Source organism: Oryzias latipes, chromosome 6 (genome assembly GCF_002234675.1).
Source record: "Oryzias latipes chromosome 6, ASM223467v1".
Taxonomy (NCBI): Eukaryota; Metazoa; Chordata; class Actinopteri; order Beloniformes; family Adrianichthyidae; genus Oryzias; species Oryzias latipes.
The window spans coordinates 952,801-967,470 of NC_019864.2; the positions used below are offsets into that span (position 1 = coordinate 952,801).

Sequence of the window (14,670 nt, forward strand, 5' to 3'; positions counted from 1 at the left end):
CGCTCCCTCTTCCTCTTCCTCTCACACATTCGCACGCGGTCCCCAACACTTGACACGACAAATGTGGAGAGATCACTACTGTCAGGCTTTAATGAACACAATTTCTAAGAGGCGGGGCGTTGCACTCCCCCAACAACAGGTTAGATGACAGAGCCCGGTCCATTAAGCTCTGCCATTCACGGAGCTTCAGTAGAACTCCAAAAGCCACACGGCCTAACGTAGGCCGCTATTATATATTCATGAGTTGGAAAGAACCCGCTGAACCGACCCTAAAACCGCCCAAATTATGCATTTTTGACCGCAAATTTACACCCAAAACCGCCCAATCTGGCAACGCTGCTGCTAGCTTCTCTTGTAGAAAATCATGCTCCCTCCACAGCTCACTGTGACGTTACTTTCTGTTAGGCAGTTAGCCACTCAGCCCAGTGGAAATTTCAGAATAAAAGCACATCCATTGCAGCTTTACTTCCGTTGTGAGTTAATGTGTTGTGTTGTGAGTTAATGTTTTGTGTTGTGAGTTAATGTTTTGTGTTGTGAGTTATTGTGTTGTGTTTTGAGTTATTGTGTTGTGTTGTGAGTTAATGTGTTGTGTTGTGAGTTAATGTGTTGTGTTGTGATTTATTGTGTTGTGTTTTGAGTTATTGTGTTGTGTTGTGAGTTAATGTGTTGTGTTGTGAGTTATTGTGTTGTGTTGTGAGTTAATGTGTTGTGTTGTGATTTATTGTGTTGTGTTGTGAGTTAATGTGTTGTGTTGTGAGTTATTGTGTTGTGTTTTGAGTTATTGTGTTGTGTTGTGAGTTAATGTGTTGTGTTGTGAGTTATTGTGTTGTGTTTTGAGTTATTGTGTTGTGTTGTGAGTTAATGTGTTGTGTTGTGAGTTAATGTGTTGTGTTGTGAGTTAATGTGTTGTGAGTTAATGTGTTGTGTTGTGAGTTATTGTGTTGTGTTGTGAGTTAATGTGTTGTGTTGTGAGTTAATGTGTTGTGTTGTGAGTTAATGTTTTGTGAGTTATTGTGTTGTGTTGTGAGTTAATGTGTTGTGTTGTGAGTTAATGTGTTGTGTTGTGAGTTAATGTTTTGTGAGTTATTGTGTTGTGTTGTGAGTTATTGTGTTGTGTTGTGAGTTAATGTGTTGTGTTGTGATTTATTGTGTTGTGTTGTGAGTTAATGTGTTGTGTTGTGAGTTATTGTGTTGTGTTTTGAGTTATTGTGTTGTGTTGTGAGTTAATGTGTTGTGTTGTGAGTTATTGTGTTGTGTTTTGAGTTATTGTGTTGTGTTGTGAGTTAATGTGTTGTGTTGTGAGTTAATGTGTTGTGTTGTGAGTTAATGTGTTGTGAGTTAATGTGTTGTGTTGTGAGTTATTGTGTTGTGTTGTGAGTTAATGTGTTGTGTTGTGAGTTAATGTGTTGTGTGTAAAGTTAATGTGTTGTGTGTAAAGTTAATGTGTTGTGTTGTGAGTTAATGTGTTGTGTTGTGAGTTATTGTGTTGTGTTGTGAGTTAATGTGTTGTGTTGTGAGTTAATGTGTTGTGTGTAAAGTTAATGTGTTGTGTGTAAAGTTAATGTGTTGTGTGTAAAGTTAATGTGTTGTGTTGTGAGTTAATGTGTTGTGTGTTAAGTTAATGTGTTGTGTGTAAAGTTAATGTGTTGTGTTGTGAGTTAGTGTGTTGTGTGTTAAGTTAATGTGTTGTGTGTAAAGTTAATGTGTTTTGTGTAAAGTTAATGTGTTGTGTGTTAAGTTAATGTGTTGTGTGTTAAGGTAATGTGTTGTGTTGTGAGTTAATGTGTTGTGTGTTAAGTTAATGTGTTGTGTGTAAAATTAATGTGTTTTGTGTAAAGTTAATGTGTTGTGTTGTGACCCTTCTGGGCCACCGTATGTAAGGCATGAAACACCTCAATCCAAGTCCATCCAGATTATTCTAGTTAGTCTGAAATAATGCTGGCCAAAACATCCCGATGGATCTTGTCCAGACTGATCATGCATAATATTTATGAGGGGAATTTATATATTGTCCGCACACTTTATTTTAGCATTAGAAGCTTTAACTCTTTAATTTAGGTCAATCAAGAGAAGCTCTGATCTGAAGCATGACAACTTAAGTATTTTAATTTTAATTTTTTAAGTTTATGTTCTGTTCCAAACAGCAACTCAGCCTCAGTGAGTGAAACATAGTAGGAATAAAGAAACCCATTGTTAGTGCTTCAATAACTGGTCAACTGTTTTTTTTTTCCATTTTAGGTTTTTGAAATCCTAAAAAGAACAAAATGCAAGGCCAAGTACAGCATGGGTAAGTCTGAAGACTTTTTGTCCAATAATTTCTAATTTGGGCACCTTTTGGCACATTCCAACAGAGGTCACAAATCGGCTTTCACTGAATCGCACCGGTGTTTTGGCAGAGAGTTTTAAGCCGGATGCCCTTCCTGACAAAACCCTGTATTTTCAAGGCACAGCACGATAGGTCTTGCCTAAGGACCAACACTGGATTTGGCTCACTGCACGCCCTGGGAAGCAAACCCAGGTTTCCTGCATTAGCTAGTCCAGCCACTACTGATAAGTTCTAACCAGACTCTGACAACACACAACACGACAAGACAACTGTATTTGCCTCATAGTGGAGAAAGTTCCATGGTGCAGCGATACAGGTTTTTTTTTAACTTGTCCAACAGCTAAGCAAACAGATGAGAGCTGAAAGCCTTTCGTGTTGGACATATTTTACTTTTATAACAGGGGTTATGAATCTTATGATACATCAGATGTATATTTAAATAAAACCCTTTTGTACAGTCAGCTAAACTTTGTTCATGCTAATTATACTTGTAAACATTTTTGTTGGACTGGATGGAAAAGAAAAGGAGGAAAGAAGAGAGAAGGATGACAGATTGGGGGGGGGGGGGGGGGGGTAGAAGGGTGATTATAGTAGCGAGGGTAAGATCATGAAGCGTCAGAAAGCAACAAGTTGCTAGAGCTTTTTAATCACAACTGACAGGTTAAGATACATGAAAAATCTAAAATGGGCGGGACCTGTCCACACACACACACACACACACACACTCAAACATTACAAACACAACTGTTGGCTCTTCTTTACCAAAATACTAATACCTGTCCAGACAAATCTTCTGTAGCACAATATTTACAACATATACTTTTATGATACAAAACTTAAACACACGAACCTGAAAAGTAACCCTCCCACCCCACCCCAAAAACATAATAATAATAATAATGAATAACTTTAGAACAAAAAAAACCATTAAAAAAACATAAATAATAAAAATAAAAAAAAGGAAAGAAAAGTGTACATCCATGACAGAAATTTTCAAATGTTTTTCTCTATTCTATCTGTAGAAACACAAGTACCCATGCATATTCAAACACTTATAGACCCACACAGATACACACACTTATGTACGCATACCTCTACATCTTCACGTTTAGGTTATTAGGCTAAAACATGCAAAGAGGCTTCAGCTTAGACTCACATTTTCAACATAATTTGTAAAGGGTGTCCAAATTTCCATAAACTTTTCACAGCTTTTCTCCCTGCTGTATCTCAATTTTTCCAGTTGCAACACAGAGAGCATTTCTCTAATCCAGCCATTAAACGAAGGAGGTTTATCTGATTTCCACTGGAAGAGGATAGTCCTACGGGCTATTGTTGTTGCAAAGGCAACTGCCCTCCCTTTGAATTTAGAGACTTTGACTTCAGGGGGCAAAACCCCAAAAACAGCAGTGAGTGGGGAGGATGGAACCTTTGTCTCACAAATCAGTGAAAGGACCTCAAAAATATTTGTCCAGAAGTTCCTCAGTGAGATACAGTTCCAGAACATGTGTCCTAGAGAGGCTGGACTTTGTTTACATCTTAGACATGAAGGACTGACATCAGGGTAGATCCTAGAAAGTCTTTCATTTGAATAATGAAGACGGTGTAACACTCTAAATTGAAGAAGACGGTGTCTAATACAAATAGAACAGGTGTGAATCCGTTCCAAGCAGAGTTGCCACGATGTTTCTGAAAATGTAACCTCAAGATCTTTGTCCCATGCCAGCCTGGTCTTGTTCAATGAAAGTGGTTTAATACCCTGGATCTTGTTGGAAATTTTAGATATGTTGCCCTTTGTATGAGGGTTTAAAGCAAGTAAGTCATCCATGGTGTCAATGTGGCAGGCTTCTGAGGGATCAAAATATTTATTAACAAAACTTCTGAGTTGGAGGAATCTGAAAAAGTGGGATCTGGGAATATTGTATTTTTCATGTAGTAATTCAAAGGGCATTAGATTTCTTTTGGAAAAAAGGTCCTTCAAAAATACCAGCCCATTTTTGTGCCACATCTGGAATGCACCATTGATATGGGACGGTGGGAAAAGGGGATTATCAACTATGAGAGAAAAAGAGGAAAGACGAGTAAAGCTAAAGTGCTTTCTAAACTGAAACCAGATTTTTAGGGAATGTTTTAAAACTGGATTAAGAATCTGGGGATGTGAAATTATGGTACGCTTACCAGTCGGATGTTGTTTCTCCGTGATCTTGCCTCTAGATCCTCACATTTATTTTGGAGATTTTCAACTATGGCGTTGAGGCGGTGCACGTCGTTCTGCAGCAGTGTAACATCTTCTGTGCAGGTGGAGAGGCTCTCCTCCATCCCTCTCACCGTGGCGTTGAGCGACGTCAGTCCGCCTCAGTCACTCAGTCTCCGCCAGTCTCTCATCAAGAGGGGTCAGCTTCGGTGTCCCCTGTCCCCCACCCATGGCAGACACACTCTGGCGATGGCGCGCTAGACGTTTTTTTGCCTCGACTTTGATGTCCGACCATTTCTTTTTTATTTCGGCCGAGGTTGTGAGGCTGCAGCATTTACGGCGTCTGCCACCGTTTGCCACTCACGGGCCTTTTTGGCATTAGTAATGCCCACACTGTGCCCTCCAAACAACATTTTTCTCCTCCTTTCCACCTCGCCAACGATAACTTCTACTTCACATTGAGTGAAGTTACGTTTTTTTGATTTCCTCTCTGTGTTTGCCATGATTTTGCAATCAATGAATATTCATTTGTGGGCGTTTCACGGACTATTTATGGGCAACTATGGGCGTGTCATGAGGCCGCAAAAGCTGCGCTGCATTTAGAATTGGTTGTGATTTACTAAGGGAAAGATGCGTAGGATGTGCGTGCGCACGGTTTTATAAATCCGAATATTTCTGTGCGTACGCACGTCCTATGTTTCATCCGTACGCCACTTCTGACGCAAATCCTACGCAAAGTTTTATAAATGAGACCCCAGGTCCAGACAGCTTCATTAATGAATTCTATAAATACTAAGGATGTGCTTACCCCACTGCTGTTGGATGCTTACCAATATACTCTGAAAGCTAAAATGATAGCCCCATCCTGGTCTGATGCCACAACGGTAGTAATACATAAAGAAGGGAAGGACCCTACAGATTGTGGTTTATATCGACCATTGTCCATGCTCAATGGAGATCTAAGAATATGCTATACTGCTATACTGACCAAACGATTAAACAAAATTACAACCCAAATTATACACCCTGATCAAACTGGGTTTATTCCTGGAAGACACTACGGAAATAACTTGTGTGGTTTACTTAACATTGTATTGCATCAAAAAGAGGGTAAGCCTGTAACAGTCAGAAAGCATTTGATAGTGTCATGAACTGTTGGTGGAGGAACCAAAATGCAGGAGACCAGGCTTGATGACAGAAAATAAAATATTCAATAACCAAACCGAAAAGTGACAAGACTACAGGGAGAAACAAAAAGGTGATACAGCAGAGCAGATGACCTGACAAAGCTGAACAGAAACCAAGACACTTAAATAGGCTGAGGATAATTAACTGAACTGAAGACATTTGAGGATCATGAACCTGAAACTGGAGTGACGGACAAAAAGGAAACCAAAAACATGACCAAGAACGAAACAAAACCACAAAATCCTTACAGATAGAGTATCATGGAAATACCTGATAAACAACAATGTTGGTCTTTTTGAGACCTTGTGGTAAAATAATCTTAAAATAAACTATTTGATGCTAACTATAGTAAAATCCTGAATATAATCCGAAATGAGTTGGATCGATGGACTTTACCCATCTACCCATCCTGCGGCTATATATTTATTTCTAATGCTGCCAATGGCAATTCCCAAATCTATTTTTAGAGAACTGGATAAACTCTTTTCAAAATGTATGTGGTAAAATAAGCGGTCCCGTATAAAATATAAAACACTCTAAAGAGTCAAGGGAGAGGGGGAACTCAGGGGTGGGCAGCGGAGGCAGCCAGAGGTAAACCCGATGAGATGTGGGAGGAGTCACAGACAGAGGCACACCTGGCCACAAATTCAAACACATGGAGGGAATTTAAATGGAAGATAATCAGTAGATACTTCAGGACCCCAGACGTTGTTTCCGAGATGAAACCTAATGTACCATGCATGTACTGGAGGAACTGTGGATCAGCGGTGCCCAACTACACACATGTGTAGTTATAATGTAATACTTTTTACAGCAGTAAAAAGTACATTTACGATTAGATGGATAAAAACAGAGCCACCCTCCCTAGATACCTGGAAAGATGGGGCCCAGCAAAATCATTGCTACTGTCATCAGCCTAATAATACCTCTAGCTAGTCAAATGCTGGCATGTTAAGATTTCATTCTTTCAGTTTTAGGTGAAGAGTATTATGGTAATTCATTTCCTGTGTGTACCTTGATTGATTGTATTTACTATATTTAGGTTAATTATTGTGGAAACCATGGAGACAACTGTGTATAATACTCTGTTGCAAAAAGTTTGAATAAAATGATAATTAAAAAAGAAAAAGATTTCATGATATAGGCCCTTTAACAAATGATACATATTTACATCCAGTGTATACAACAAGTTTTTTTTAGCTTCTCATTCCCATTTTTTGGTTTCATGTGGACACTTTTGACATAAGTTTGTGATCCATTACAGGCAACTGAAGCACTCCATTGTATAGTTATTGGGACCAAAATAAACCATCCTCTACTTCTGTATCTTCTTTGTTAACATTAGCTGAAAAGGCCATGTTTATCTTGGATTGGCAATTTTGTTGTATTACAGCAGAGACAATGGCTTGGTTCCAATTTTGTTGCAATGATCTGCCATAAAACTGTTTCTCCATCTTTATCAGTGAGAACATGAACATAAAACTAAGCTCTGCTTCCACTCATCTACCTATGGTTCTGTCTTTTTCCAGTTGCTGCTCCCCTTTACTATGAAACGCTTCTCCATTTCTGAAAGCATTAATAACTTTGTTCTGTGACTCACTGTGCACAGTTGTCCTAAAGAGGCTGCTGAAAAGGTTAGACCAGCTAAGATTGCAGCTTGAGTTTCAGTATCCACAGGATGTGTCAGTGCTGCTCCATGATCTGTTCAGACCTGCACATCTTTAACAGGCAACCCCTGATCTCCTAAAATTAGCTGAGATTCAAACCTTAACATGATTTTGCCCACATGTAATCCCAATACAAATTCTACTCAGAACCAAAGCTTAAATGAAATCTTTAATAAAAAAGAAAAATATTTGAGTCGGTTAAATTCTCTATTAGCCTCTTGAAAATGACTTTTATAACCTTATCTGGTTTTCTTTCTCAGCAAATTCAGATTCGTATACATTTACACGTTCTATATTTGATGTATGTTGGGTTTATTTATATTATTGCTGTAATTAATTAATAAACTTTTTTATTTATCAAAAGTCTCTCTTCATGTGTTTTATTACACACTTAGTTAACAAAACTGTGTGTATTTCCAAAATTATTCTATAATACAACATTTCAAGCAAAAAGTAATGGTATCGGTGTTGAAATAGGCGATACTAGCCCTGTCATTATTTGGTATCAGATCGATCTTGGTGTCGCCCACCCTTACTGCCTGCCTCACCTTGTGTCTTCTCAATGCGGCTTTAGGTCAGATCTGAACACTAAATACATGACAGACAAACTTAAAATACAACAACTGTTTCATTAAAAACAAGGACATGTAACAATGGTTTTGAGAATGTATACAAATGAACAAAGCAACACATTGGTAGCATTAAATGAGTAAACACATGCACTCAACCCAGCTCTGCATTGGATTGTGTGATCTGCCATGAGGCAGAGCACTGTAATTGAAAATTGAATAGGAATAACGCAAGAAACAGACATTTGACTATAATAATAATTACAATAATTTAAATAATACAAAAATTTGACTCAGCACAGATTAGATTAGAGGACAAATGTGTATTTTTATCATTGTCTGATGATGGCAGGTGAGAATAACAACAGGTCCTCACCTTCCTCACCTGCGAGCACGTCCCTGCTCCAGTAGTACATAGAGCCAAACCACTGAAAAATGTAGCAGAGGATTCATCAGTCACTGAGGTTAACATGGACAAAGTACAGAATATCATGATTGAGGCCTTCACACGATCAAACTGATCTCCACCCACCTCCAGGGTCAGATACACTGATTGTGCTTTAGTGTGACAGAGCAGCATTTTGATGCGCTGCATATCAGGAAATTAAAACTGACTGAGATTGATTCTACAGCGCTAAAGGGCTTCTGGTGTATGGTCATATTAAGGTGGAATAAAAATTTAACAAAAGATGAGTTCACATCTGTATAAAAACAAATTTCTCTCCAGGTATTACCAGTTTGCTTGGCAGTGGTGTTTACACAGCGGCTTATCCTCTTCATGATGTAAGTATTCTTCTAAAATTACCTATTGCCTGCACAACAATGAAGGAATCTCGGTGTGCACACGTGTCAAACTCCAGGCCTCGGGGGACCAGTGTCCTGGGTGTCTTTCAACTAACCTGCCATTGTAGAGTCTTATTGGAAAGACGCACTTGATCTGGGTAATCAGTCTGACACCTTTGTCTTAGTACGAGTAGAAAGACCTGGATAATCTGTCAAGGTTTAAGCAAAAACATGTTCATGTCTATGTTTGATCCCAGCCTGAAACCTGAATCTTCTCAGTAACAGACTGCAGATCTTCCCTTTTTCAGGGAGACATTAATGAAGAGAGCGCGGAGCCTAACGACAGAAAGGTGAGACCGATGCACATGTACCAGGGATGCACAAAGAAAGGCACAGTGGCCTGAAGTGCAAATCACACCATGAATCACTCAACGCAAAAACATATTCAAGATCATACAACAATCAGAAAAGCAAAACAAATAATAAAAAATAAACACATTACAATTCAGAAAGCGATTCCTAAAAAACAGAAATAAATACATAGTTTCCAGAAATTAAATGAAATTGTTGAAAAATAAGACAAAATAATAAACTAGAAAAGGTAGAATTTATGGGTCTTCACTGATTGGATGATGATTTTTGAGTTTTGAAGAAGAGTGAAAGCAGAACGAAGTTAAGCCTGAACTGTGGTAAATAGCTGATTGATTAAAACTCTTTACAGAATTTACTTGACAGAGGATGTTCAAGATGGCTCTCAGTAACTCAGACATTTGTCAGCACTGTGAAAGTAATCTACCTGACAGTTACATGCACGCACTGTGGTTCTGCACGCCTGTCCAGGCTCTCTGGCAGCAGGTATGTGCCGACACCGTCACTTTGTGTGCATGGTGACATGAGTGCCATCGATATAGAAGAAGGATTATTATCCATCGTTTTCATAACTCTTTGTATTGCAAAAAAAATCAATTTTACTATACTTGACAAAAAAGAAATATATTAATGTCAGTCAATGCAGAAATCTGCTGTTTGATCATATCAGCTTGAAAAAAATGTCAGCCAAGAGTTCAAGTAACTTTGAAAGAATTCAGTCTCTCTGGTCTCCCATAATTAACTCTATGACTTAGTGGGCAAATCGCGTCAAATCGCGCCATAGGACCTCGGATTGCTTCAGTACCATTGACTTGGCATTGAAACTGGCCACCTCTGCCACGCGAATCGTGTTCAGTGTGAACGCAGCATCTCTTTAGTGTAGTTTTCAATCCATTGGCTGGTAAGAATAGAAGTCAATCTCCCTGCTGTAAGCAACAGAAATCAATAAATCATGTCAAACCTTCAAAACACTTTAAGGACGGAGGAGTGTTTCAGGAGTGTTTTTTTTTATTCGTTTTCATGTTTAATACTGTTGGGGTATGGATTCTGTCTGCTGCTGAACTGCTGTGTTTAAAATGTTAACTGATACTAATGAGCGCACTCATAATGTATGTCTTTGCTTTATAGCTGTTGTATGACGAGTGGGCCAACTACAGTGTCTTCTATAAATACCAGCCCATTGGACTAGTGCGGTAAGAACCTGCTTCGGGACAGATGACCTCAGATTACATCTGCTGACATTTCAGTTCTTTTCATGACAGGTGATGATCACTTCTTTTACAAGGGAGTCATGTCTCTGTATTTCACCCCCCAGGAAGTATTTTGGTGAGAAGATCGGTTTGTACTTTGCCTGGCTGGGTTTGTACACCCAGATGTTGATTCCCGCCTCCCTTGTGGGCACCATTGTTTTTCTGTATGGATGTGCAACAGTTGATGACAACATACCAAGGTAAGCAACAATAAACACAATTAAAAAAAAAACTAAAATCGAGCTTAATTGTAAAATAAGGATAAAAATTAACTTTGTTATTTACAATTGTAATAATTAATTATATTACAAATAATTTTAGCTTGTTATGATGTGTGTGTAAGCTGTAGTTGTATTGTGTACATGTTGACATGTTTGTATGTGAGGATTGCATGTGAAGGTATGTTTTATAACATTTGAGTGCATGTGCAGACAGGCCCCGCCCCTTTTGACTAACGTCTACACCTTACAGTAATGACGATAAACTTCCAATCACCTTGTTGCTCTGTGATTCTACCCCCCCCGTAATCATCTTTCCCCATTTTCTCCCCTTTCTTTAGTACCCCCCTCCCCACCCCCCAAATCTCTAACATCCCACTCTCTTCTTCTTTTCCCTCCGGTCCAACAACAAAAACAAAAAGTATATAAACATAACTAGTAAAAATAAAGTTTACAAATACAAAAGGGGTTTATGAAAATCTACAGTTATATAAGTTTAGTCCTGTATGTTTTAATCATGCCAAAATATTTTAGTTTTTTTATTGCATGGTGGTGCAGTGGTTAACGCTCTTGACTAACTGCAAGAAGGTCCTGGTTTTAACTCCAGCTTCTTCCCACTGTCCCAAAACTTATGTCATTGTCTCTTAGGTGTGAGTGTGTGTGTGTGTGAGTGTATGCAGCCTGTGTGGGGCAGAGGTGGGCACTGAGAGCCACATTCCTTCATGTTTTCCAACATACCCTGCTCTGGCTTGTTCTGATTGACTAAAAAAAGGTGCAGTACCACAAATGGCCATGTTAAAACCTTCATTTTAACCCCTCAAATAAACCCCTTTAATGCCTGGTGCTTAAACTTTTTAGTACATCAATGGTTGCATGTTTGATTCATGACAACTCTGATGGGAGTGAATTTTTTCCATGCATTATCAGGTTTTTTTTTTTAAACAGCTTGTATTTTCACTTAGTGAAGGGGCGCGGGTCATGATTGACAGATGCTGATCGTGGTGGATTGTGGGAACAGCACTCTGGTGTTTAACTTGTTTCATCTGTATTAGCTTTAGCATCTACCCTATATTTTGGTTAGAGTTCTGTTGTTGAGCTGTAAACTGTTCTAAACTTAGCAGTTTGGGGACACCAGGCAAACAATAACATGGGGACCTCTGCAGCAACTGCAGTCATAAAGATACGTGTATATATATATATATATATATATATATATATATATATATATATATATATATATATATATATATATATATATATATATATAAAATTACGCCCCTCTCACCCTCTGCCGGTGGTTTCTCCTCCAAGCTCGGGTCCTCTACCAGAGGCCTGGGAGCTTGAGGGTCCTGCAGTATCTTAGCTGTTCTTGCACTGCGCTTTTCTGGACTGAGAGGTCTGAGGTCTTTCCAGGTATCTGTTGTAGCCACTCCTCCAGCTTGGGGGTTACTGCCCCGAGTGCTACAATTACCACAGGCACCACTGTCACCTTCACTTTCCAGGCTTTCTCCTGTTCTTCTCTGAGTCCCTGGTATTTCTCCAGTTTCTCATGTTCCTGTTTCCTGATGTTCCCATCGCTTGGCACTGCCACATCCACCACAATGGCTTTCCTCTGTACTTTATCCACCACTACAATGTCTGGTTGGTTCGCCATTACCATCCTATCAGTCTGGATCTGGAAGTCCCACAGGATCTTTGCCTTCTAATTCTCTACCACCTTCGGAGGTGTTTCCCATTTTGACTTTGGGGTTTCCAGTTCATATTCTGCACACATGTTCTTGTATATTATTGTAGCCACTTAATATTGGTCCTCCTTTTCCTGCCAGCCTCTTACACCCTGCAGTTATGTGCTGGATTGTTTCAGGCGCCTCTTTGCACAGCCTACACCTTGGGTCTTGTCTGGTGTGGTAGATCTACACCTTGGGTCTTGTCTGGTGTGGTAGATCTACACCTTGGGTCTTGTCTGGTGTGGTAGATCTGAACCTCTATGGCTCTGGTGCTCAGGGCTTGTTCCTGAGTTGCCAGGATGAGCGCTTCAGTGCTGTCCTGTAGGCCAGCCCTTTCTAGCCATTGGTAGGACTTCTTGATATCAGCCACTTCAGTTATGGTCCGGTGGTACATCCCATGCAGGGGTTTGTCCTCCCATGAGGATCTGTCCTCCAGCACTGTATCCTCTGCTCTCCATTGCCTGAGACATTCACTGAGCACCCTGTCAGTTGGGGCCTTGAGCTTGATGTACTCATGCATCTTGGATGTTTCATCCTGGATAGTGGCTTCCATGCTCTCTCAGGGTGCTGGATTATTCCTGCAGGGTATCTGATAACTGGCAGTGCATAGCTGTTTATTGCCCGGGTCTTATTTTTGCCATTGAGTTGGCTTCCCAGGACTTTCGTTACTCGTTGGAGGTATTTAGCTGTTGCAGCTTTCCTTGTTGCCTGCTCCAGGTTGCCATTTGCCCGCAGAATTCCAAGGTACTTGTAACTCTCCTCAATGTCGGCTATTGTTGCTTCTGGGAGTGAGACACCCTGATTCATCTAGGGCCTTGTGGGGAGGGTCTGGTGGAGGGGGGCACGGTGAAACATCCGTGCTCATCTTTCACTGGTCCCCCCCACAATTTTAACTTCCACTTTAGACACACACACTGCATGTTAGCAGCACACACAGCAAATACACACCACACACAGAGGGACCCCGGAGTGGGGGGGGGCTCTGTGGCTTGGCAGTGATGGGCCCCCCACACTGGAGACCTCCTATTTTACCTGCAGCACACACACAGCACACCCACACCTCCATACATAGGTGGGGTCAGGGGGGGCGGCCGGTCTTCACCCGCCTGGTCCTCTCAGGGCGGCCAGGCTTGTGGGTATCCTGTCGGCTGCAGTAATTGGTCGGGCATGTGCCGCTGGGGGGTAGGTCGGCCGGAGGGGGTTACTGCGTGGCGGCGGGGGGTAACCAGAAGATTGTGAGTATGTGTGCGAGAGTGCATGGGTGGGATGGACCTGGGGGCTGGCTCGCTGGGATCCTCTGGGGCTCTCCCTCCCCATCTCAGAGGGGGGAGGGCATTAAGGGGGTCGGGGAGGGGGGGCTTAGATACAATGGCAGGGGAGGAAGGTTGTAGAGGGTAGGGTTATGGGGGGTGGCTGTGGGTGCGCGGCGATCTCTGGGATGCTCGGGCTGGGTGCCGAGGCTGGTTCGCGAAGGGGGGGAACCGGTTGGGTGGTTGGCGGCCCATGGGTTCTCGGGGCCCTGGCGTCGTCCCTGGCCCTTGTCTCGGTGCCCGGTGGCCCCCATGGCTACCGCCTGGTACGGCCAAGCGCTCCTGTCCTGTGGCCTTGGGGCCGGACGCCGGGTTCGCTTATGCCGTCGGGGGGGCCCCTGTTGGGGGGCATTCTCTGCGCCTGGCTGGGTGGGTGGGCGACCCCCCCCCCCCCCTCCTGGGCTGCCTGGGTCCGGTGCCGGGGGGGTTCCTGGCCTGGGGGGCTCTCCTCCCCTCTCCTGGTCTGGCTGGTCTGGCTGGGTAGGATCTGGCTCCCTTTATGAACACACGGTTCACGTCGGCAGCATGCATGTATCTCCACCCCCACGTGCACGTGCACACTGCCACACTGCTCCCTGTCTGCTTCATCCCTCCTCCTTACCCACAGTGTATTGATGGACAGATTTTTTTTCGCTCATCTTAGTGTCAGATTTTCACCTTTTATGTAACATTCGTCTTTCCAGCAGATCTGGTATAATTGTTACAGCTTAAAATAATAACTTATTCAAATCAGTGCTTGTATCCCCCACTTTCTCACCTCATTTCCTTTTACTCTCTTCCACCCCCCTCCCCCCTCACATTCTTCCCCTCTCCCTCCCCACAAACACTAAATGTAACAAATAAATAAGAAATAAGAAGGGGTTTATACAAATCTACACTCTAGTTTCTTGAAGCTATATAACCTCTTTTTGTGATAGTAAAACCTGTCCAACACAAAAAGCCTTCAGCTCTAATCTGTCTGCTCAGCTGTTGGACAGAACAATTTAAAAAAAAAAAGAAATTAACACACTTCGCGTCGAATAGTTTAGCCTTCCACGGCATGGGTTAATTTCTGATATTAATGCACTTCGTC

The 14,670-nt window shown here is 41.6% G+C and overlaps 1 protein-coding gene across 2 annotated transcripts in view; it reads left to right on the top strand.

The window, feature by feature from the left end:
- The window catches only part of LOC101160706 (anoctamin-1), a 77,940-nt gene that overhangs the window by 38,842 nt on the left and 24,428 nt on the right, over window positions 1-14,670 (top strand). For both annotated transcript variants that reach the window (XM_020699599.1, XM_011492340.2), the window contains exons 6-10: window positions 2,239-2,287; window positions 8,669-8,724; window positions 9,033-9,074; window positions 10,222-10,286; window positions 10,409-10,543. In XM_020699599.1, the coding sequence (XP_020555258.1) occupies window positions 2,239-2,287; window positions 8,669-8,724; window positions 9,033-9,074; window positions 10,222-10,286; window positions 10,409-10,543 (347 nt within the window). The remainder of the gene's footprint in view (window positions 1-2,238; window positions 2,288-8,668; window positions 8,725-9,032; window positions 9,075-10,221; window positions 10,287-10,408; window positions 10,544-14,670) is intronic.